The following is a 26,046-nucleotide window of genomic DNA, read 5'->3' as shown; positions in this document are numbered from 1 at the left end:
TCGTGTCAATAAATATTAAAAACCTTTCTTCAACCAGTATCTTTCTTACACAAGGCAACACTGAACCACAATATGAGTTCATGCTCTGATAGCTTCCTTAAATAGCTTGGAGCTCTGATGTTAAGTGTGCTTATTTCTGAGTGAGTATATCAGTGATGACAGTTGATAGACCACAGGAAGGGGCTTTGCCATAAGCATGCTTGCAGCTCACGTGAAGGGACCTTTTTCTATTGAGTTTTTTGTGATATTAATAGAAAGTACAGAGCCTAACAATTAGAGATGCTACAAAGCAGATTTGAACAATGTAGATGTGTAGGAAATCAGGTAGCTTAGTTCTGTTATCTCAAGATCTTAGCTGATATATCCATGATACCGTCTGTCAGAGTAGTTTGGGATTGTGACTTGAATTGCTTCTGTAGCTATATTTAATGCCTTCCTGTGAAGATGATCTGTATCATTTTATAGACTTAAAACTGCAAGTGAAACATTTTTGGAACTTATGTAGCTAATAGGGAAAAATCTTTATCTTAGTCTTTTAAAAATAGGTTTTTTAATGTATGTAAGGTCATAGGGAACTTCATAAAGTAACATGCTAAGGAATGAAAACTTTCTTACCATAAACAACATTTTTAGGATGTGGTGACCTCCAGAAGGTGTCTGCCCTTCCCTAAGGGACAGCATGCCAGATGCTTGGCATATCTCCTGTGCCTCGGCTGCCTAGGCTGGCTGCTGTGTCTGGGGGCTTCCCCAGGAGTGTCTGTGGCAAGTATGTGACTCTTGTTAGTGAGATCTGTCCCTGTTATTTAGGGAAACCATAAATAATACATGTCACAAGGCCTAGGTCTTGGTAACAAATGTAATCAATTGCAAAGGGGATTTTATGTCCAGGAAATATTACATATACATCTGTATACAATGTTACCATCCTTGTAAACATACCCTGCTGGGCTCATCTCAAGAGCATGTTCTGGGGTGCTGGAAACCACAAACAGCTCCTGTTGAGTAAAGAATGTAAATCTCTATCATATCCTTATGTTAAGCTTTTCCTGCCTCTTATTGTAGATACAATGCAAAAAAACCCCAAAACCCTGCAGCATTTTAAGAGTCTTGACAAGGTGGAAATGTTCTCATTGTGTAAGATTTAGCAGACTAGCTGGTATAATCTACTTGGTGTTTGTCTGAACAGTTGTACTTTCTAATACAACATCACTGAAACATTTTCCTGATCTCATAATTCAGATGGTAACATGCCTACTATATCGTAGTTGCCTTTGAAAAAGGTCAGATTGCAGGCTAAAAAGATAGGTGTAGCTGCTTCCTTTGAAACTGTGCAATTTAGATTGTGCAATTTCATTGTGTAAAGACAGTGGGAAAAACTGAGCTAAGCTAGCTGAATGCCTAAGAATTCTTGTTTATTACATGTCTGTCTACAGTGTCCACTCAGTAGGGGCTAGAACTTGTGGTTACTTTTTCTTGAATGATAATTTCTAAGTCCAAACATAGATCAGTCAGTTGGCCTAAGAGTAAGAAGAAAATGTGAAGTGCCAATAGATCTGAAATATTGCAGCTTAAAATTGCCTTGGCTGAGACATATGACAATCTGAGGGGTGGGTTTTGTTCTCCATATAGAAATGAGCAAGCAGATGTTGAGTGTGTACGAAAGCAACTGTACATGTGCTCCAGTGCAAGGACCAGCTGAATGGATGACCTAATGTGTGTTCACATGGAAATGCTGAAGAAGGTACTCTGATGGAAGGGGTCATGCCTGTGTGTGTGGAAGTGAGCCTGCTCCAGGTATTTAAGTGGTGGTATTGTAGGGAAAGGGGAACTGGTGCTCAGTCGCTGCAGCACTGGACGTACTAAGCTTTCTCGCTGGGACTTGCTCAGTGCTCTGTTATGCAAGGCTTTGAAAAGGATGATGCTTCCCTCTTAAGATAGTGCGTTTTTTATTGGAAAGGGCGTGTTTGCATCTTGGTGAGCTGTCTTGGTTTTGGTCTCTCAGCTGTCCTAAGTACCTGTAAAGTAAGGGAGACTTTTGAGGAAAACAGCAGGGATCCCAGTGGTGCTGGATAGAATCCACTGGTTTGGCCTGGCATTATTTTTAGTTCTTGGATAATAATAATTGGTGTTCTTCCATGTGAATCTGTCATCTGAGAATGACAGAGATGATACAGAAAGCATGTTAATGTAGGGGGCTGGTCCTCATGGCTCTAATGTCTGTGAACCTCATTACCAGAGAACAGAAAAGGGTTGTCTTTCAAATTCTTCATTGCATTTGTCATCTGGTGTTCTCTAGCTTATTTGAAAGCTTTCCTGGACTGTGAATATGTGTTGGTTTGATAGGAATTCTCCATGTGGATGGTTGTTACTGGGCTCCTGTTACTGTAGTGGTGGTTTGAACTGTATGATGAGTTAATGTAAAACTGTTAATTGGTCAGAGTGGGATGATTCATTGTGATGGTCCAAATGGGTTGCTTGGAAATAACAACGGTAAGGATTTACCTAGTGTTTTTAGGTATAAAATTAAGGGCCAGAAGCAGTAGTATTTTACTCTTTATTCAGGCCTATAACACAGCCATTTGTTTTCCATACAGGCTATGTGAGTGGTGGGTGCTAATCACTCTCTAAGCATTAGAACTAGCTTTTCTGTTCCAGAAGCCTGGACTGGGATATGAACAGCAACAGTGCCTCCACATTTAAGCTTCCTGTGGCTGTAGGTTTAATAGATGTGGAATAAGAAATAACTTTAAATGGCCACTGTGCAGTGGAGGGGAGTTAGCCAAAATTCCTAGTCTGCCTTTTATGAGACAAATCATACCCTGCAGAAGCAGCTGTACTATAAGGGGAAAAACACAATAGGCCTTTTTGCTGCTTCTGGCTTTCTAGTATGTTTATTGCTTTGGGAAGACAGCATAGAAGCTTAACAGGAAGTTTTCTTTTGTCTTGTACTCTTTGTAGGTCAGTGTGGACATAAAAGCTGGTTTAAGTTACTAAAACAACTGAATTAGGGATTAGTTTTCATTTATTCTTTGTTGGAACGAATTTCTGCAGTGTTGCCTGGTTTTCTCTGATAAGATCTAAAAAGTCAAATGTCACTTGCCTAACACTGTTTAAACCCAGAGGTAGTCTGACAACTTGAATAGAAATGCTTCTTATGATGCCATGTTTAAGTAAATTCTTAAATTCTACTTGAAATTCACCAAAACGAATATCCACAAGAGATCTTTGCATGCATGCATGAAAAAAATAACAATAGCTTTACCTCTTCATTATCCCAGAATGAACAAAATCAAGTCTAAAGACTTAACATAATTAAAACAATACATTGGAGGCATGCAGAGCCAAGTTCTGAGCCAGGGCAACCTAGTATTGATGATATTTATGGTAAGTCTTGCAGTAATGTACACAATGTGGTGATCATATAAGGCATTTTCTCAGATATATAAGTAGAAACGCAGCACGAGAACATGTGTTCAAAGCTTAATAAGTATTCTCACACCTAACTTCTATCTTTAATGTATCAGATTCTGCTACCCTCCCCTTGCTGTTGCTACTTTTGAATGGTGCCCAGGAGAGAAGCTCCTCAGGAATTCCCTGGAGCAGTGCTGGCACTGGGTGCAGCAGGGCTTGACAGAAGAGGAAGAAATACAAACCAATTACCAACATGGGTTTGACAGCTGTGTTTAAAAACAAAGTCAAACACTAGTTTTGATTAAATACCTCTCTCCCCTTTCTAAAGCAGTTCCAGAACTTCTGCTAAATATCCAGCAGGCCAGGAATTCCCATTGGGATGCCCTGAGCAGCCAGTGCTCAGGCAGTGACAGTGCAGTCTTTCCCCACACCTATGGGCTCCCGTGCTATTCTAGGGTACCTCACCTACGCTGGAGCAGGCTGCTTCCTTTTCAGCTCACCCACTACTTGGCCTGAAATCCTTAGAGCACTGCTGGCTTTTTTTCTTCTGTTTTAATCCTCAAGTAATGTCACAACTCCAATTCAGTGGACTCTGGTGGGGCTGTTCTAATAAATACATTAAATTCCCCTCGCTTGCACTTTGCCTTGTTCTCCCTCTACTTCTTCCCCCTTCCTCTTGCAGGTATGGATCTGCAAATGGTGTGGGCATGTGATGAAGTGCAGGCAACTGATTCTGACCTAGTGTGGCCTTCTGCCTGGAGTGGTTTTAGTGGTGGGTCAGGCAGCAGGCACAACAGTCGGAACACCACCTGCTACTCTTTGCCTGGGGCATGCAGTGGTATCTACAGCAGCACAGAGGACTCTTGAGTTCTAGAGGTGGCTGCATTTCAGGTCAGGTGGCTTCAGGCTTCTACTCCAAGCTAGATCATAGTTTTGAGAGCTAAACCCCCATTCCCCCAAAAAAACAGAAGAGGAAGGATGGAAGGGTTGTACTTCGCTGTACAGATTGAGTCCCCTTCACCTTATCTTGCACCAAAAGGTTAGCAGTTTTCCCCAGAATCCTTTATGCTTTCTTCAGAATCTCTTTTCACCTTACTTAAGGCCTTGATTGCTTTTGCTAAGATAAAAATGCTGAATGTGACTGTTCAGGCTATCTTGATTCAAGTTACATCAAAACAGTATCTTCAAACACTTCTGTTACCAAGAAATGTATCCATCCTGCTATTTTTTCACAGCACTTGAACCCTGTAAATTATTTCCAGATTCCCCTTTTACTCCTAGGCTCCTGTGGCAGGAGCAGAGGTGTAGGGACAATGGAACAGCTCTACAGTAAGCTGTGAGAGATCTTTACTACACAGGCTACTAGAGGTTTTACCTAGATGTGAATTCAAGGATTATAAAGAAAATAAAAGGTTTTAGCCCTTATAGTTGTAGTATGGTTGAAAAGACTAGAAAGCATGAATGAAGTTTTTTCTAAAAGCTCAGAAGCCAGGCAGCAATGAAAAAAAATCCGTATTTCTTCTGTAAATGTTTAAATACAGGATTTATGACAACTTGACAGTACTGTTTCAGAATATAGCAACATTTTGGGGAGATTTCATAAATATTTGCAGTCCTGGTCTACATGCTGTCACAGATGTAAATACAATCTTCAGAAAGCAACATTCTCTCCACTGCTTTATCCCAAACAAAGTGAGATCAAGTGTAAACAGGCCAGTGCCTGTATTTTTCTCTCCCTCTAAATAAAAGCACCCTTTTCTTGTAAGTGATGCTGTGGTTAAGGTAAAGAAACAAATGCTCTGAAATTGTGCCTATCTCAGCAAGTATTAATGCCATGGGTCACTCTTCAGATCTGTCTAATGCTCTTAGAATCTCAGGGTGAAACAGCTTGGCTCTGCATACAGCAAAGGACCTGCTACAGAAGCATCCGGTGCCCATTGCTGGTTTGATACAGGGGCACTGCTTGGCTATGGGCTTGATTGTAACCCCAATGCAGAAACAGACCTTTCTTTTTAGCACAGTGGGAGAAGTCCTCAGTCAGAGTAGTGCCAAACAAGCCATTTATTTTTGGATAAATCAGTTTTTAAACTGAAGCCTATTCTATAAATGCTATAAATCTTACTTGGAAATAGTGAAGTTGCTTTGAATGCTACAAGCAGTAGGGGATGGTGGTGTTCAGGGCTGTGCTAGTATCACCTTGTGTTAGAGGCAAGGCTGACTGAGTATCACTTCCCATGAACTCTTCAGATTTGGCCTGGTCAGGCTTTGTTCTGACAAGTTAACAGGTAGGCACATGTGCCTCAGCTGGGGAGGAAGGTGAAGGTGCCTGCCTGGTGTTCTGTCCATGGCTGGGCTATTTCTGAAAGCCTAAATTGGGAGAGTACAAACCTGCTCTTCAGATGTTGTTTTCCAATAATATGTTGCATGGTTGCTTAGGTAACAAGCTAGAGTCACTTAGTGGGGTTTGGTTTAGCTAATGAGATGATACAAAGGAAGTGATGGATGCAATTGGTTTTAAATTCTAGGAGTTGAGGATAAAGTGTGTATGAGTATGAGAAGCTGTTCTCAGCAGGTTGTCCTCACCGGGCTCATGGAGTAAAAACCAGAGTGGTGAGCAAATGTGCTCTGAGCGGCTTCAGTAATGATGCCTGGGGTGTGGGATGTGCTTGGGAAAGCTGTCAGCGCTTGTTTGGGGGTGTTTCTGTGAGCAGCCCTGTCTAGATGTGGAGGCCAGGGTGGGTGGGCTGCAGGGGATGCCTAGGGTGAGGGGAGTCACTGGCTGCTGGGCTATAGAGAAGCATCTGGAAGGAGATGGGCAACTGTACTGGTAGTAACTAATTGTTAGGTGCCACCTGTCCAAAGGAACCAGTGAGTTGGATGTTCTTAAGGTGGGAAAGGGGTGCTGGGAGAGACCCTGGGGTGCTGGCCTGCCCGGATACATGAGTGGTAGGACATACATCCTTACTCCTTTAAGAAAACAGGTGTATCTCTTCATAATCAAGAGACTGTGTGGAGTTTCAAGAACAAGGTTAGTTGTGTAGGTCTGAAATACAGGTTTGGAATGGTCTGGTCTAGTCTGAGACCAATCTTTGAAGGACTATCAGAGTTGGGAGAAAATGACATCTCTTTTATCTGGATATGACACTTGATGTTTTGCAGTGCTGTGGTGTGTCAGAAATAGTCTGAAAAACCTTGTCATGTTTCTGTATCTTCCCTGATGGTCTCTAAGGCTTTATTTACTGGCTCAAGATAAGCAACTTTGTCTCATATGGACAGTAAAATTAAGTCTCACTGCAAGAACATTGCATTTTACAATACTTAGTATGATTTCTTTAATGGATTAATTTTACTGTTAAGACAACTTATGGTCTTCAATTGGGATTTAAATGAATAGCTATATATTTTAATACTAATGAAAGCTGTATCTATACCAGTTTATGTATCATTAAAGGTATAGAAAGTATTCATGTGGAAATATTTCTCCTTAACTACAATACACTGAAATACTTGTCTATTCCTGAAACTTCATTACAATAGAAAATAGAGAGGATATTTTTTTCAACCAGACCTAAGAAGTGTCATCTGCTGCACCTCAAGTGCTTGTGCACCCTGTTGTATCACACAGTAGTTTAAAGTATAAAATCTATTATTACAACTTTGTATTGCTTAGTGACATTTGTTTTGATTTTTGGTTGCTTTACGTCTTTTTGCTGGTTTTGAACTTAAATCATTTTCCTTTCAGCTTTTGCTTCTCAGAAAAGGCAGACTGGCTGTTAAGAGTTCTTCATGATACTCTTCAACTAGAATGGCTTTTGGGTCCTTGCTGAAAGCATGGAACTGAGTCTGCAAAGGGAGTATATACCTATCTTAAGGCTATTAATAACCACTTAAAAGGGATCACTAAAGTAAATCTGCTTTAGCCTTTACTCAGATGTGCTTTTATGTAATATTTTGTAATACTTTTTGAAATATCAACACATTTTGAATAGGGTGGGATTTTAAAGGAGAAAGGAAGGGCAGACAATAGAACAAACCGTTCTTTGCACTCTAACCCTTTCACTTTTCTTGCAGGAAATCCTGGCTGACTAAAGTTGGAAGCCCAAGCTCCCGCATAGATCGAACAAACTTTTCCAACGAGAAGGAGATTTCCAAGCTTGACTTCTCTGGATTTAGCACTAGATACTAACAGAAGATGACATCACTGAGCACCAAACTACGATGTTTCTGCTGCATGATGTTTTCTGTGCCTCCATAAAATGTCACAATAGCGTTTGGATGCTTTCTATACTAGAGATAAATAGAAATGGTCCCTACTCACATGAAGTAAGAATTCTTAGTTGCTGTATTAGACACTTAACACCATGAATGTCAATGTCTAGTATCTCAACTGCCAATATCTAACTGATTGCCTCTTGAAATCTAGATAAATGGTTAAAAGTGTCAGTGATTATTTGTGCATAATGAAATTTAATATAATCATATGGATCTGAACCTTTAGACCAATTCATTTTTAAATGCAAAATAATAAACAATTCTGCTGTCTGTCATCTCACCAAAAGTACTTAACAACAAAGTTGGAACCCTGAGAGACTTATTGTAAAGGAAAAATTGTAATATTTACTGTATTATAGAACCTGTTATTTGTGATAATTAAGATAGAGTACTAATTAAAAATAAATGTATGTTGTCTCAAACTAAGATTATCTAAAGCTCTGGTTTAAAATTCTCTAATAATGAAGTTAAGTCTTGGGACAAGCTGATGAAAGATCCTCTCACCCCTGTTTCCTTGTCTAGCCACAGCTTACATCCATACTGCCCATAATGGATGTGAGGATCTGTTTGCTTTTCTCAACTTCATATTAGAACTGAAGATCTTTATTTTCCCTATGGATGTTGGAACCTGATTCAACATGACGCACCCCCATACATCATATCAAGTACACAAAAGGTCCTGAGAAACTTGAGTTAGATGTTTGCAATAAGTATTGGATAATTATTAGTAGTGTTGGATCCAATTCTCATACATAGTGCTCTTTTCACAGGCACCAGGGAGTCTGTCTGGGCTGGAACAGACCAGTATCCTCGGTTTGAAAGCACTTCAGTGTCAGGATTAGTCTGGACTGGAAGACTTTGGTTAGATGTGGTAGATCTAAGCAGGTACCTGTGTAGACCTGGCAGCACTCTCAGTTAAACAGGATACTTGTCCTCATGTTATGGAGACTCACGCTGTAAGTCCCTGAGGAGAGTGTAGCACAAAGTGCAGCAATACCACAGTGATGCTGTCACGTGGCCTTGGGCTGGTTCTGAAGGGGGCAGAGCTACGCTCTCAGATGCCCTTTGTGAGGACACTTGAGCTGGTATTTCCACTGGCTGCTCAGTGCATCACCTGAAGGTAGATGGTGTCATTTCAGGCAACATCCTCAAATTTGTTATGGGGTTGTGTTTTTAATTTCAGGAAAGGACACTTTGTAATTAAAGCATTGTATTTTTCATCTGTGGAACACAACATGCACAAAAGATATTTCTTCTGACTCCTAGGCTTACTTTCACTGACCCTTTGTGCATTAAACAGTAAAATCTCCTTTCTATAGTTTGCAGGAGTTATTTATAAATTGTTGCAGTTCAAACCACACTCGACTTTTGTGATTATGCACAAGCATCCTTTGTTGAAGTCCTTGTCAGTACCTCTTGTTTGACTCGGATGGTAAATGGCAAAGTTCAAGTGTGGTGGTAGCTCAATGGCTGTTACATCCTCTCTGAAAATTGTATCCTGCCAAACATAAGTAGCTTACATTTTCCTTGGAGCTACCTGGCAGGAGATAACCCCTCAGTCAAAGGCAGTTCCAGCCAACCTGCTTTGCTCTTATTTTGAGCAGCAATGACAGAGGAAGATGGAAAACTAACAGGATGTTTGATATACAGAGAAAGGAGCCAAAGATGAAATTGCTCTTGGTTGTGTTGGTGGCGGCGGAACTGAGTGCTCACAAGGGCTCAGTAATTTTACCCTGCCTCTGGTAGAAATGGGAGGCTTGAGGAGGGGGAAACGGTCCCTTCAAATGCTCGCTTTTTGAGTGGGAAAGTGTGCAGGTAGAGAGCTTTGAGGAAGTTGAACAATGAAGAAATTGGCATGTAACTGTTTTCCACGTCTGCAAAGAAAATACTTGAAGTCGACACGAGCAGCAAGGAGTTTAGAATGCTTCTCCTAACATAGAAGTATTTTGGCTGAAGTTGTTTCTAATGTGCTATTACACAAATAAAATTCCTGAGAGCTGCAGCCTGTATCCTGTAGGCCAGGTTTCTTGAGTCTGTCATGAGGGGTCTCTTGCAGATCTGTCTGTGAACACTCAGCCTCAGCTTTTGTGCTTGTTTTGAGCTTATCTGATGAAAAGGTTGATTCTGGAATACACCCCCAACCTTTGTGTGAGTCCACAACACTGGTATTTATTTTCAATATCTGTTTCCATCATGTCAGTAGTATGACAAGAGACAAAAAAAGTGCAGGTAAATTTTTAGTTTAGTGCTGAATTTTTAACGTTAAAGCTAAAATAAATGTATGGTGTGTTGTGCCAGAATGTATTTTGGTTTCCTAGCTTGCATGTAGTATGCTTCTCATTCTTCAAGAAGCTAAAGTTTTGCTGAGCAGGTAAGTACTTACAGGTATGGGGATGTTTCCCAGAAACACTGGCCAGGGTTTTCAGAGGAAGAGTGAAAGGACTAGATGTTGTGTTGCCTGCCTTCAAAGTTTTGGGAAGTCTTACAGCAAGTAGAGGTTTCTGAAGTAAATGGAGTTTCAAGGGGCCAAAGGGTCCCTTCCCTTGTGCTACCTCTTTCTAGCTGAAGATGGAGGCTCAAGATGGTGGTAACAGTGGTGGTAATAATGTTTAACAAAAAAATGTATGCCCCTGTGAATTTAGGGGTTACTGAGGCCAAGGCTGGTCTATTGTCAGTTAATACTTGACTTACTGAGTGCTGCTGGCATTCTGATGCAGGGTCACAGGGAAATGCCTCTGTAGACACTTTAAGCTCTTTATACAGGGCACTGAACTCAAACTTTAATGCCCCATATTTGTTATTAATTGTAGTTGCCTGGCCATGTTTTATTCACGCAGTGCAGTTTGGGACCTATATTAATCGAAGCATATAGCTAGCTTGAAATAGTTTGCTTGCCCAGGGAAATACTTCATTTGCATCAGGTGGCACCTGCCATACTTGTGGGTAAATATGAGCTTGTAGGACTCTGGTGTAGGTATCATCAGCAAAAAGCACATACTCCTGCATGTCCTTGGAGGCATGCTGCATGCAAAATGGGGGCTTGTACTGACTGCAAGGAGGAGAATAGATTGAGGCTTGTATGTAGCTTACATGAGATGGTGTTCTCAAAGGCAAGTTGAAAAGAAGTCCTCTAGAAGACAGTGTATCATTGTTGCTCTCCTGAAAAGTCTATTATAAGTGAACAGATACCAGTTTGTCTTAACTTTTTCCAAGACACACATCTGAAGACTTTTCAAAGTAACTTCTGTTCTCAGTCTGAAAGATCCTTCAGATCGAGGCAGGATGCAGTCCTGCAGTCAGAGCAGGTCAAGGCTTAATGCACATGTGGCATGGCAGGAGATACTGATAGCTTCTGTCTGCTTCCTGGGTAGGCAAGCAAGGCTGGGCTATGTGCTAGTGAATCTGGGGGTTCTGAAGCTGGCTGAAGAGCTGTTCAGAGATTGGATGAGTGGGTGAGACACCTTCATGCTGGGGGAGACTTGAGCCCTCTGTAGAATTTCTTTGCTTGGAAATACTTTTTCATGCTGCAGGTTGTGCGTTGCTGTGTTACTGCAGCTGGTGAGCTGTCTGGCCTTGCATGTGGTAATCTTCTCATTACATTGAATCATCAGGTTCTGATAAAGCATCATGGGTCCAAGAATCAGGCAGTTTGTGGAAACAGTGCGTGCAAGACATCACAGCAGCATCTCCAGATTTAACAAAAGCATCACGGATTTTGAGGAGCCAAAGATTTCCAATGGTAAGATAGGGAGAAAAGGCAAGAACAATTTGCTAATGGGATGTCAAAACTAAGCTGACACCTATTTCCTTTTCAGCTGTAGGTACAGGTATCCTCATTTTGACCCAATTTTAAAGAATGTAATGCAGCAATAACAAGTGATGGGTAGGCCAGCTCTGACTGGAAGTGGAAATTGTTTCTGCCTATCCAAAAATGGTGTAGACTTGTGAAACTCCATTCCTATTGTTTCCAAGCTATTTGTCACTTCTGGGCAATCCTGACTTGCTTGAGGGAAAACTTTGTGTCTACTTACGTTCTACTGTAATTTAAGGAAGACATGTTAATTAATATTAGAACTCCTAAATGACCAGGCAATTTAAACTTATGGGTTTGTTTAAATTTGATTAAAGAATCAAGGTGGGGGGGATCTTCACTAAGCCATGAACAGAAAGAAAGTCTTCTGCCTCATGTGGAATGATGTAATCTTCTGTTATACTATTTACTCTTGATATACTTAAGGTATTGTAAAGCAGAATAGGGATGTTCTGCATATACCTACTCTTTCTTGAGCCTTCATCAAGAGCAAAGCATGGTGGTCTTTCCTGCCATCCTTTCTCTTACCTGACACCAATCTGTCACTTTTTATTTTACTGATATCCTCTGGAGCTGTCTTTCCCGGCTTGCTTTCTTCTTAGAAAACTGCATGCATGTTTGCTGCTGGAATCCTCTTACTAGACAGAGTGAACTGGATTAGTCAAGAGAGCTTACTGATTAATGCATGGCTGTGTACTGCTTCCTGCTGAAGCACTCTCATCTGAAGGGAACGCTGTGATGAGAGATGGGGGGGGGGAAGAGGTGTGTGCTGTAACTTGTTTAAAAGTCTGTGGATAAAATGGCAATACTGTAAATTGGAATTTCTGCACTATTGTCCATTCTTCAAGGTTCCTCACAGTATCTTACTCCTCACTTACAGTGGGTGTAAGTTATAATGCTATAGTGTCAAGTTATTTCTATGTCAAAACCACAACATGTGGCATAGGGTTAAAATAATACCACTTGGCCCAGTTCATATGAAGTTACTACTGACACAACTGATTAAGAAATACAGAAATGGAAGATCAAAGAAGGAGCAACCTCTGTTTTGGTTCAAAGGGCTGCAGAAACTGACTGAAAGGCTTTACTAGTTAAAATTGAAGGCTGGTTTAAGTAATTATGAGGATACTAGTTGTCTTCCACAACTAAGTGATCTTACTACTATAGCTGACATGTAAATATAAAGAGATGAAAACCTTTTCTTTATGAATCACTGCATAAATCAGCTGTGAAGTGTAATTGCCTTTGTTTTAGGTGGCAGCACAATGAACTAAACACCATTAATGGGGGAGGATGGGAAGTTTGGCCCAGTATCAGATGAGAGGTCTGCTGTTTAAAATGTAGCTGTGCAAATAGCTTGTCAGTGTCAGGTAACACCAGTGAGTCCTCTGCCTCAGTGATAGGAAAGCCTGGTCGCTTTGCCTCCTGCATTTGTGTTGCTCCTTAACGGGGACAACAGAGCACCACCACGTGTTCTTTCTCACATAAGAACTTACTGATGTGCGGGAGTAGCTAGAAACATGAGCTTGTTTTGCAGTGCTAAAGGCTTTAAGCTGTACTTTTCAGGCATTTGATCAATGCCAAGAAGTAACTTCTGTCAATCAGAACCAGGCACTGGTCTCTAGTCTAGAAACAAGGGACGATTCCCTTTAGGGTTTGTGAGACCAGTTCTTTCCTGGATCTGACACATAGTACACTAAAATTAAGCTGAATTAGAGGCACACCCAGAATCCTTGGGTTCCTCTGTTAGCTGAAAGGTAACCTGGTGTTCACTTATATTTGGCAGGGAGATAACAAAATAAACAAGAGGCACGAGCTCTGTCCTCGAAGGCACTAACTTCTGTTCTGTTGGAATGCTGCCATGGGTTTCAGGGAGAACAGTAATTGGCCACACAACTGGAGGAATGCTGCAGAGCAAGGAAATGCATTATTAATGGGACAGTGTTTGAGCAGTGGCAGATAAGATAAAGACACTAAGTCACTTTCTTGGTTGCTGGCTTTGTTTTTTGCTACTTACAGCAGTATTGCTATGGTTTCAGAAGCATAAAAGCCTGAACTTTTATGCATGAAGTTCATGGCTTGAAAACATGCCAGGTACTGTGCCGTCCCAAGGAAAAAAGCACTTACTGACTTGTAGTTCTGAAGTTGATCTGCAAGAGCAGGAGCAAGCACAAGCAGGTACTTAAAACCCTGAGGAGCATTAGTGCAATTCTAGCTGCAGCTTAGGGGTGGTGAGTAGAACGGGAAGGGGCAGGAACTGGACTCCTCAAAAGCTCAATCCACAGAAGTTTACCCCAAGCTGTTTGAGCTGCAGTCAGTGGCAGCCCTGGAAAGTATTTCTTGGTGAGCAGCATAATCAGAAGAGGGTCTCAGCAGAAGTTGTCCTATCTTTTGACAGAGTTCTGGAGAAGGCATTTGGGAGCTAAAGTTCAGAAGATACATTAGGAGCATGAAAAGAGAGGTTGAAATGATGTATCAACTCTTCAGAGAATCAGCTGGTTACCTGGCTCTGGGCAGATCACAGCTGGGGATGTTTGGGACTTGCTGTGAGTCTTGTACAGCCCTTGCTTGTGTTTTGTAATTTCTCCCAGTTTAGAAAGAACTAGCCCCAGAAAACTTCAATGGCCCTTACTACTGGACTGTACAATTAGTGTACTGCTGAGCTCCCTTTGGGGGAGAAATCTTAGTGTCAGGTACAAAGTATAGGAGTTGTGAGGCTCTCTAGATACAAGAGGGGCTATAACAATAACATCTCTTATCAGAAGTGACCAGGAAATAGGCAGACAAAAATTGTGCAGACCAAGTTAAAACTAATCAATGACCTGCTAAATAACTCAGGGAAAAAAAACCCTGTTCAGTTACCTAAGTTTGCTGATGCTTTCAAAACAAAATGATGACTAAATAGTAATGTGTGCTCCAAAGAATGAGTGATATACGAAGATGAATAGGATTTAGGCACTATTTATCACAGTTAAGCCATAGCCTGAATACCATAATGCTGATTACTTAAATTCATTATGCAGACTGCATAATCTAGCAGTCAGTAATGTGCCAGTGATAAGGAAGAAACTATTTCTATCAGTTTAAACTGAGTTGTAGGCACAGAGTGACTGATTGTGCTTTCTCTTATTTCTGCAGTACAATGCTAACACTTGTAACACTTTTGTCTGGGGCAAAGTCCTTTAAACCCACAGAATTATTACATTTACAGGATTCAGAACAACTATGAAACCCACCACTGCTGATGAAGGACCTGTTTTTTAGCTTTGGACTTTCAGTAATACCATGACATTTAACCTAGTCTGAAGCTGATGTTTCTCAAACTGAAAATGCATTTTTTGATTCCTCTAGACTCTTAGTGCTTCAAGTTTGCTGGATCCAGCTGTGCATGTAGTGTCTTCTGTGCTAAATGCCTTCCCGAGCTCTCCTGCATAGAACAGCCAGATGAATAAGAATACTCAGTGCCTTTCAACCTCCAGTCCCAGCACTACTTTAGCTGAGGTAGGAAGGGTGATTTGCCAGATATCTGGAAAATATAGCATGGAAATGTTAAAGAAAAAAAACCTGCTTATAGTAATTTCAAATACAAAAAGGAATCTTTACACCTTTGCAACTCTCAGGCTTTGGGATTGTGAAGCCTGCTTGGCCCAGAGGTGCAGGTTAGGAACAGAACATGATACCTTCCTAGACGGGAGCTTGAGCAAGCAGTTGTGTCTGTGTGCTGAATGGGTGTTGGGGCACATCACTCAGTACAGGTGAGGTGTGGTGGTGATGCTTGTGTAGCTCTGTGCAGATAGCTGGCAGCACGTGGGTGCACTTCCAGCTCCTCTCTCCTGCAGAACAGGAGTTTCTGTGCCATTACACTCGCTCCTGAGATCCTTTGTGAACAGAGCACCACAGCTCTGCACACAATTATTTCTAGAAACAATTGTGTAAGGCCTCCAGTGCTTGTTTTCCTTCCTGTGCTATCTAATACTGAAGAAAATCAGCAAAGTGTTCTATATACACATGTGCAGGGTGGGTTGCAGCGACTGCTTTTAACCTTCCAGGCAGTTTGTGATACAACAGAAGGCAAGGAGCTATTTCAGTATCCAATATGCAGCCTTGTTAATTGCTTCACTGTTGGCTTGAAGAGAGTGGGAAGAATCCTGTGGTTGTACACCTGATGAACCCCTCTTATGTCATGGGTGCAAAAATCTTACCTTCTGTTTTTAGCTGAGATAGTTTCCCTGCCCAGCCCCAACCAGGTTCCTGTGTCATACTCTACCATCCTTTTTGCCCTGTTAACAGGATGTTAGAGGACAGGGAAAACACAAAGCCCACTAGGAAGTCAGCTTCCTCTCCAGTAGCTCAGCTGACCAGCAGCTGTTTGCCTCAGAGTAACACGCTTCACTCACTGATTGCTTTCTTTTTCTCTTTTTAGATAGTATTCATGAAGTGTTGGGAATGAAATCATGTGGGAAAGCTGAGATTTTCTTTTAAGGTCCTTTTTAAATTATTTTTAAAAGCCCTGGCCAGGACTTACATGTTTTAAACCCTGTCTGTAGGGGAATGGAGACACTAAAAGCTGTAGTGGGTATGACATGGCTGTGTTAATTAGCAACACTTGATATGCTCAATGCAGACTTGCCTTGAAGCAAATCACCATAGAAATCAGACTCGTGTTCAGTCCCAGGGGAAAGGCACAGATACATTATTTTTCTTCACAGCAAGCTTAAAAATGGTCTAAAGGAGACAGTTTGCAGAACCAGGAGCATCTTGCTTTAAGGCTGCAGAATTATCAGTTCTGAAGAACTTTTACAATAATGTGTTGTCTTTGGTATCTTTATTGCTAAGTAGAAGAGGAAAAAAATGTATTTTTTCTCTGTACTGCAGGGTAAGAGACATTATCTTCTGGAAACTAGGAGGCAGACTTAGCCTCAGATGCTCCTATTCACTGAAAAAAAGAAGATGCTGCTGTACATCATTTAGCATCAACCCCCTGATGCATCTAGTAATAGAAGCACAGGAAAATACCCTCAGAATTTTAAAAATGTGCTGTAATACAGATAGTAAACAAAATAACCACAAAGACCCGTGGCAAATAATTCTGAGAACAACCTATTGGAGAGTAACCCAAAGCAACCACTCAACTAATACAATTGAAACAAGTGTTTAGAAAGAAAAAGAAACATCCCTGCTGACCATTAGGGAAGAGGTAAGGGGCTCTTTTGAAGCAAACTTCTTTACTGATGCTGCTACCCCAAGGTCAGTGCATCTTTCATCTCTATTACACATGCTGCTGAGTGGTCATGGACTGTTCGGTTTTGCTTCTGTATATCACAATTGTTATAGATGATGCTGGTCTCAGAATTCCTACTGATTTACTGCTTTGTGCTTCCCCACTAATTTATTTTTCCTCAAACACTTTGTGTGTTTTGAATGTCTGAGCTGTGATCCATCTGTCTGTAGCAGATATTTATTCTTAGTCTGGGATGGAATTTCAAACTTCTGTTTCTTAGCTACCATTTTCCCTTACCCAGACCTATATACTTGGATGGATGGTATTGACAACCTAAATTTCAAGAGAAGTAACTTTAAAAAATTGAAGCATCTTAAGCATTTCTAGGAGTCCTCTCAAGTATGTTGCTGAGCTGCATCTCAACAGTAGTTGCAATGCAAAGTATGGACTATACACAGGGTTTACTACACTGAGCTGCTTCCATGGTTGTTTTCTCTAGTCCTCTGTTGCTCCAGATTAGAGTTGTTATATCCTAACAGCTAATTCCAAGTCACTCCCTTCTCAGCAGTCTTTTTAGCTCCCTTGAGTCTGAGGTCAGCGAGAGTTTTATAGTCTGCCAGCTCCCAGAAACGTTTGTAGCTCTCCTCTGTCCCTCTGGGATGTGCCTTTCCACTTTATTTCAGGTTTTCTCCATTGATACAGCTCCCTATATAACACTGATCTGGGAACAGCCGTCTACTTCCCCCCTCTCTCTTCCTCTCCTCCAGCTATTCCATTCTGGCTGATAGGGATCAGGGATGGCTTAGGCTCCTGCTTGTGCTGAGCCTCACAGCCCTGCCCCAACAGCCACACTCCATCGGGTACCAGGGGTTATACTTCCTGACAGCGTAACACTGCTGGGGATTGCATTACCCAGGCATGCAGAAAAGTGAAAGTGCATGTCTAGCCTAATAAAATAAACATACGAGCTGTGGGTAGTTAGGGCTGTACACTAGTGGTCTTTCAGCTGTTCAAATTGCTCTTCTCTTTAATGAAGAAGACTTTAATATTAAAAAAGTCAAGTCATGCATGCACAGGCTTAGGGAAATTGAATCTCAGAGCTGACCGCTCAGTTTAAGGTCAGAGCCAAGTAAATTTAATCCATGAAAACAAAATTACATGAACCAAGCTTATTTCTTTAACCCACTTTACAGTAAATAGTGTCATTAGGGTCCTGAGATGTAGCTGTCTCACTTGAACCAGCTCCATCCTTGGAGCCCCCACTAAATCCCTTTCTGAAGGCATTCCACAATCCGTTCAGAAGCAATTGGCTTACCAGCAAACAAGTGGCAACCCTGTGTGCCACCTCATTACTATTCTGCCTTCTCTTCAGGAAACCAGAATGACTGAATCCCTTGACAAGATACTGGGCTTAGGAAATTATTTCATTTTTAACTCTTGGTGCAGATACAGTCTGTGCTTTTCTCTGTGCCTTCATGCACAGTGCTGATATCTGCAGTTCACCCACTTCAGTTCACTAAACATTACACTTTGTGTTTCTGTGCTGGGGGAAGGTGGGACAAGTCTGTCCTTGAGAGAACTTAAATCCACCTGTGATCAGGAGACACATTAAGGCCCATTTTCTTCAGATGCTGGTTAGAAATCTAAAAACTCAACCCCTCAAGTACCCCATAAGGTATGCTTGTACTTTCTTTAAAATAGACAGAGGTTCTTGAACTCATGGCCTTGTTTATCCTCAGAAAACTTGCCAGGGAATGGCTTTTTCTGCAGGTGAGCTGTTACTGACATTGGCAGATGTTTTCTCTTGAACTTCAACTTCTTGCCCCCTCCTTTTCAGGTAAGTTCTTTCCGAGGACTAGGTGAGGCTTCTGAAGGAAGTACTGGCTGCAGTTTACCCAGTCAAAAGAGAGGTAGCCTCCAAAAGAGCAGCACAAATGGGGTGGATGTGTCCCGTTATGCCACAGTTAAATGTCTGATAAGGACTTGGCAAGCTGGGTATGGACACATTGCACTGGAGGTCATATTCTTCCCTTTTAACTCATTTCTGCTTGGAACTAAAGTAGTAGCAAGGTGCCCTTTGATGTAAACTGGAGCTATAGAAGAAATACTCCCTATAGGTTGCTTTTCAAGGCTGTGAGCAACCATATACAGTTTGCAGTATTGAATCACCTTGGTGGTGATGCTGAGCAGAGTGCAGGAAGGTAATCTCCCCAATTTCCCTGAGAAGCAGTAATGCAGCAAGCTGAAAATGGTGAGGTCGAGCAACTTGGCAAATGTAAGACTGGGAAATGCATGTTATCAGAGATTACATCCCTCGTTGCTGAAGGGGAGCATGATCTGTCCAGGTGTTTACCTCGATCAGTATGTTCCTTTGCTCTCTGCAGTTCCGTTCTGCATGGACAGTCCCCATTCAGCCAAATAGGAAGCCTCTGCTCAGGGCACCATCTCTGATTCTGTGCTAATTAAGGCTAGGGTAAGAGACAGGGGATGTTAACCACATGTATGAGAGAGGGACAGGGAGGAGAAGGACACACAAGGGAGCTGGCTGGGCTGCAGTCTGTGTCGCAGAGCAGCGCAGGCGCCCAGCTCTCTTCTCCCTGAGGCTCAGCCCCATTTGTGTCTTGCTGCCTGGAGCTTCTCCTAGCAACTGTGTGCTGGCAGCCAGGCTGGGAGGGGATAGACTGCACACTCGCTATCTTAGCGCTCATCCCCCACCACTGCCTGCTTCCAGAGCCTCTCTGTATCTGGGTGTCACATGTCATGCCCTGGAGATGTGTGGGCTTCAAGAGGAGGACACCCACCCTGCCTGCTCTTACTGCTTTCACCAGTGCAGGGTCCCAGATTTAAGCCCTCAGGAGCAGAGTGGGCTGCTGAGATTTCCAACCCACCAGACCTGGGTCCAAAGAGCAGCAGTATAATAGTGTTATGGGGTTCTGCCTGAACGTTTCCCCTTCAGGATTCCACATCATTATGGGAGAGGCCCTTAATTCTCAGAGAGGTCATGCAGGTACCAAACTGAGATGTGGCAGAGTCAGGAGCTCAGGATGGGAGGTGGGATTTGCAGGATTATGTTTGAGGGTGCGCGTGGGGAGTGTGTGTGTGTACAAAGTGGTTCTGTGCGGTGGAATCTCCCTAATGGATTATTTATCCCTCTTGAGGAACAGGGAAAACTGTCCAGACTGTTGTCACTGCAGTGCTTCTGGAACAGGAGCTTTGGCTGGCTCTGTGTGGTACTACATGCTGGGCCAGAGTCGTGGCCTGACTTGCCCTCGCTGTTCTCCTCCTTGGGCTGGGGGTATTACAGCAGGTCTCTGCCAAACTGTGTCTTGGAGAAGTGTCAGGGGATAGGAAAGTATCTGTCTCTTACTGTAGCTTTCCTTGTGTGAACTGTGGAAGAGTTTGCAGGCTCCAGGTACAGAAGTAGGCACTGGTAGGTTGGACAACTGATAAACCAAGAACTGAACAGAAGCAGAGGAGAAAGAGCTAAGAGAAGGCATTTGTTCCATAAACATTGTTCCACTGGGAGCTGAGACTTGTAACTGGGATATCTGTCTTTTTGTCTACAGATATCATTCTCAGGGGGATTTCCTCTATCAAACTAGCTATTGTCTACCTTTTGCTTCTCTTCTATCTTATTTTATTATTATTTAGCCACTCTCACACTGGATAAATGTTTTCAAAGAGCTTTCAAAATCCAAAAGATGAGGACATTGTAGAGATTAATCTTATGAAGCGAGGTATTTCCTGGGAAAGCTTTCTAAAGGAATTTCTTTTTCATTAGCAAATCCCTTATTTCAGGATTAAAAGCTAAGCTCCTTCCCCCCTCATTTAGTCCACAAATTAGGTCTTCATAAGACCTTTTATGTGTCTTTTTCTAAGTACCAGAGGTCTCACCTCTCCTGGCAGAAATATAGATGTTAATAACACTAATTACTTCACACTAATCAACTACATTTGGGAACTTTGGCTAGGAAAATCTTTGGAAAGTTCAGGAATTCCTCCCTTTTATTTTAGTATGATATGCTGCCATGTGCAGCTGAAAGGGTTTAGGACCATACAGTAGGTGGGCCTTGTTGACTTCAAGTCAGTCAAGATCTTGCAGAATAACACTGTTGTGGCCTTCTGAGGTTTTGTCTACCACTTCTAATGCTGGTACTTTGACAGGAGGGTTAATTTTTGTACTGGAAACTCAGGCCTGTTAAATCCACATATTTGACAAGTAGTGTCCACAGGTGAACCCCAGATATTCTGGAGATGCTCTTATGTTGGACTTTCCAATATGGGCCCAGTGAAGGACCCTGAAAAGAGAAAACCTAACAGATTGCCCTGGCTCTGAGACCTCCAAGTTGGCATCAAGGCATTCATCTCTTCTGCCCTCTTTTGTCTTCACGTACAGCTGTGGGATGAGATTGCTTCATCATAAAGCTCTTCTTTAGCAGGCAGGGAGATGAGTATCAGGTTGAACAGCAAAAAACATCTGCTGGAACATTAATGAGAAGATTATTGGCCAGGGTTTTTCCACTTCATTATCTCTGCCTTCCACAGAAGTCGTCACTGTGATCCCAGTGATTTACTATGGAGCAGAAGGGAGCCAACAACGTAGGACCGAATTGCCAGCATCTGAGCTGGTCCTCAAGGTCCCATCATGCATCTAGTAACTGCACACAGGAAAAAGCTGCTATCTGGGGAGACTGCATGGCCACTGGTATGGTAATGTTTTCTCTTGCTGGGAACCTCTGTGGAGACTTCTCTGTGTCCAGAATTTGGGGGGGGGGTAGAGGCAGAACAATGGGCAAAACTAACTGTAACCCCAAAGACAGGTCAGCCCCTTCTTGGCCCTTTTCTTTCCCTGTGAAGTATATACAGGTAATGCCTATATCAGGTCTGGGTTGTTATATAGGGATAATAATAATTAACCTAATACAATTCCAAACTTCCTGCTTTGCCTCTTCCATTGTCTAGTTAAACTCTGAATGAACAACAAAAAGAGCTACAAATACTCCCAGGAGTAAGATCACAAGGATGTGAATAGTTGTCAAATTGAATATGTGGAAGATGTATGGAATATTTAAGGTTGAGTGGCCTGAGAAATATGGCAATAGTTGAAGGATGCTGAGTGTTTGGGATCTAAGGGCTTACCCTCAGAGTGATAAAACATGCACAAGAGAAAAAGGGTTGTGTCTTGAACAGAGGTGTAGAATTTCTGATGGGAAAATGTCAGAATTCCAGTTAAAAAAAAAATGTCTTACAGTCTGTACCTAAAAAATACCCATCAGTGTCTAAAGTTCTGGCACATTTCATATTTAATAAGATCATGTCACCCAGTGATAGGATTTTGTTGTTACATCATTTAGGACTCTAGAACAAAATTCTGCTGGTCTGTGAAGCCCTGTGATCTCCTGAGGTCCTTTCCAACACCTGTAATTCTGTGGTGCTGCTTTCTTGTCCGTGACTCTGAGTTACAGCATACACCAGGCTCTTCCTTTCTTATCAGGAAACAGCATTTGGTCTTGCAGAGTGTTTCTTTTTTAAACATTAACTCTGTTTTTTGTTTCTATTCTGTTTATCACTGTGATAAAAGTACAGTGTACTGTTTCCTTGAAATGACTGATCTAGCTGGGTGAATGTTTTGTTATAGAGACGCAGCTCCTTCTGTAACTTAAGCACTTAGCTGCTTCTAATTGGTTTCTACTGAAAAGGAGGGTCCAAAATGCTGGAAACAGCAATGGTAACTGTTTAAATGTGCTGAGTATGGTCAGAGGTGTCATCACAGTGGTGCAAAGAGAAAGGAGTAGGAGACTAAGAGAAGAGTGTTTGGGAAGCATCACAGAGAGGCAATTGAGGGATTCCAGGAAAGATTATTAAGATAAGTTGAAAGAAACTGCTGGCAAGCAGCATCAGGAGCACAGCATTTGATGAGGCAATCAAGACCTCAGCTAATCAGTGTCCAAAGCAGCTGATAAGAATAGTCAAGACCTTTGAAACTGGATTTGAGCAAGTCGTTAGCACTTGAGAGAGCTGGCACCAGGGTTGGATTTAAAAAAAGCCCCAAACCCACAACCCAAAGAAACACCCCCACCTCCCAAAAAAACCCCCAACAAAAAAAAACACAACACACACCACAGAATGAAACCAGGAATAAAACACCGAACGGTGCTTAAAAATCCCAGAAATAGGCACCCCAGTCTAGGAATTGGGATCAATTTTGTGCCTTCATTATCAAATAATAGAAGTGAATGAGTCATATTCTCAATTTAGAAAGAACCAAGAAATTAACCCGATCGCTGCAATTACCGGTGCGACTGATCTTCCTTCCCCTGGAATGACTCAGGAGTAACTAGAACAAACTCAGTGTGAATGAGAACAATCTAATTGTTAGTGTTTGCTGAGCCTTAAACCTGGATTGTACCAGAAACTGCACCAAAACCTTGTTCTGGTTTGAGTGGTGAATAGTATCATCTAGGGTCTCCTGACTTCACACCGAACACTTGGCTTGGTTTTGTTTGGTGTAAACATTTATTATCAATGTGTAGAGTATGTGTTCTGGTGTAAAAATGTCTTCCTTGTCTGCTTTTGTCTTTCAGCCCCAACACTTACAGGATATTTAATATTGACAAGCCCAAACTATGCACAGAAAAACAGAGTCTATACGTCTCCTGAGCAAACGCTGCTCATATTCACCAGTGGTACAGTTATCCCCAAGCACATCATGCAGGATTCATTAGCTCCAGCATGAGGTGGCTGAATGAGCCAACAAACTCTGTGGGAGCACAAGACACCCAGACAAAGCAGGTAGGAGCAACTTGTTCTTTCAGTATTGCAGTAGACAAAATAGCCATAGTAAAAAAAATTCCAAACACCCAAATGCGACCATTGACCTTAAAGCATGTGGTAGTTATGATTTAAAATGACTCTGGGACTTTATGTAGCTAAGGGATTTATTTCCCTGGGAGAACAGTGCTGGGTGTCAGAGTGGGCTTAGCAGTGGTGCCAGAGTTTTGCTGTAGTGGAGAGTATTCTGAGGGGATGCTTCAGGAGCACTGTAAGAACTACAGCTTTGTGTTTAGCTGTCTATGTGCAATTTCATTTTCTTGCTGTGGATTTTAAAGCCCCATTGGTGGCCAGCTGAGGAGCCCCACATCTATCACTCTACTGATCTGCAGAAACCAGTCTGAGAGATGGTTTTACCAACTGAGCTGTCAGCAGCTGCCTTCACGTGGGAGAGGTGAGAACCTCAAAGTCATTTTCCAGTGTTAAATAACATTACCTGACTGGATTGTACTGTGTACACTGTCAAATAGCAGCTCTCTGCTGGCAGGTGTGTAAGGTGTGTGCTTTGTTTTTGGCTACATTCAGAAATAGCAAATAACATACTTTTTTGAGCTGTCCTTTATGGGGAGCCTCTTATCTGTGGATAGGATTTCTCTCTCCCTGTGACCATGGACGTTAAGAATTATGCTACTGATACTACTCAGTACTTCCTTCTGACTATCCACAGTGCTGAGTAAATGGTGAGAAGCCTCTGCTTAGCAGAATTCACCCATTAAATAACTGTATTGGTAACAACTGTTCCTCTGGCATATAAAAAAACCTCTCAGAGTTATCCCATAAAACAATACTTTTAAAATTCCACATCTGGAGGCTGTGAGATTGTAAGAACCAACCTTCAGTTTTTCTTAATCTATAGGTATGAGAAACTGAGAGTGCTTGACTGAATCTTGCTCTCAGGAGACAATTCTCCCTGCCCCAGCGCTTGCTTCTAGCTGCTCTGCTGCCTGTTCTGCAGCACAGACAGTTGTAGTGCAAGTGCAGAGCTGTCTCTCCTGGGCTCAGGGCAGGCAGCACACATTCTCTTGTCCTTTTTCCCAGCCATCTCTAAAGCAAGTTAATGAGAGCAAGTCTAGACCAATTTTTAAGAAACTGCTCAGACAGGCTCTCTCCTTCCTGCCAGTGTTTTGTCAGCATAATGACTGGTGGTTTGTTCTCTGCAAGTAGGGCATTTGGGGATCTAAGTCTTCCAGAAAATCAGACTTAGATGAGTGGGCAGGACTCATCCAAAAGCACATGTGTAACAGCTGACCTGGCCGCCTGGGAAAGTGGTACTGGTTAATGTGTCCCTCTATATGCCTCGTAGCACCAGTGAGTCAACTCCAACTGCTGCCACTGTGACTTTCAACACGTTTTTATGAGAAGAATTTGTTGGAGAGCGGCTGCAGTTCTGCCTTTCTTAACTCCATGTGTATTTATTCTGAGGCAACTGGTTGATGAGCCAACACCCTCAATGACTATGCCGGGAGGATCAAAGGAGACAGCCAGAGGATCTTCTGGGAGTGCAGCGTGGCTGGCATGCAACAGCTCTCCTGAAGACTGGTGGAATAGCTGGACTGCAGTGCATTCAGCTAAAAGAAATTGTCGCATGAATTACTGTTTACATCCCAGAAAATGCTTGGAAACACAACAAATGATACTGTGTTTAAGAATCCAATGTGTGTTCTCAACTCTCTGAGCCTGATACACCTGAAGAGTAAACATAACACTGCTCTGATGCTCAGGTGCTTGGTTTTGTGAACCAGTAGAAGCTCAGACTTTCAAGCCTGGAGAGAGGGACTCCCTAGTTGTCAATTTCAGAGCTATGTGAGCTGTGAAGGGAATAGGGCAGAGATTATGCAGGGCTCAAATCCTTCCAAAAAAAGTGACAATTATAGTAATTAAGAGAGAAGGAAGAGGAGCTGTTTCCTTGAACACAGGGAAAAATTCTTGTCTGTCTTGGTTTAAGGTGGAGAGGCTGCTTGCTCAGGCCTCTCTTCAGTAGTCAATGAAGCAGATTCATTCTGTAAGACACCACAAAGCCAGAAGCAAAGGGGATTCTGGCTGGGCAGATTTTGGAGCTCCCAGTGTCTCTGGCAGTAGAACAAGGACAATGGCATTTGAAGAAAAGAGTGATTTTTTTTTTTTTAACATTACAACAAGAACCAGCATGTTCTGGCTTGCTTTGGGGAAGGAGACTGGCAGTTGTTTGCTCTTCCCAGCTAGTAGAGGAGAAGAACCTAGAAAAAGTGTGTTATAGTATGGATAGGAACAAATCTTTCAGCAGATCAGTACTCTTGATTCCTCAGGGGTCCCTGTCCAAGTGTTAGCATGAAGGAGTGAGAGTCAGGGACAATAATTACATCATCTGTATAATTTTTTATATATCTGGCATCATGTGGTGCTAAGGGATTGAACAGCTGCTGTTCTAACAGAACTGCTGCATGTTCTTTAGTTGCATTTTGCATTGAAGCCACAGCCAAAAGTGAGTAATGCAGCACTGTGCTAAGGTTTACTGTGTAGA

General features: G+C 42.2%; 1 protein-coding gene across 1 annotated transcript in view; it reads left to right on the top strand.

Moving 5' to 3' along the window:
- Positions 1-8,103, top strand: part of ACYP2 (acylphosphatase 2) — a 38,921-nt gene extending 30,818 nt beyond the window's left edge. The window contains exon 4 of the mRNA XM_084262446.1: positions 7,483-8,103. Within this exon, the coding sequence (XP_084118572.1) occupies positions 7,483-7,597 (115 nt within the window). The 3' untranslated portion in view covers positions 7,598-8,103. The remainder of the gene's footprint in view (positions 1-7,482) is intronic.
- The last annotated feature ends 17,943 nt before the right edge of the window (positions 8,104-26,046 follow it).

Source organism: Gallinula chloropus (assembly GCF_964237585.1).
Source record: "Gallinula chloropus genome assembly, chromosome: 3".
In the NCBI taxonomy this organism is placed as follows: domain Eukaryota; kingdom Metazoa; phylum Chordata; class Aves; order Gruiformes; family Rallidae; genus Gallinula; species Gallinula chloropus.
This window is presented reverse-complemented; position numbering and strand designations above follow the sequence as displayed.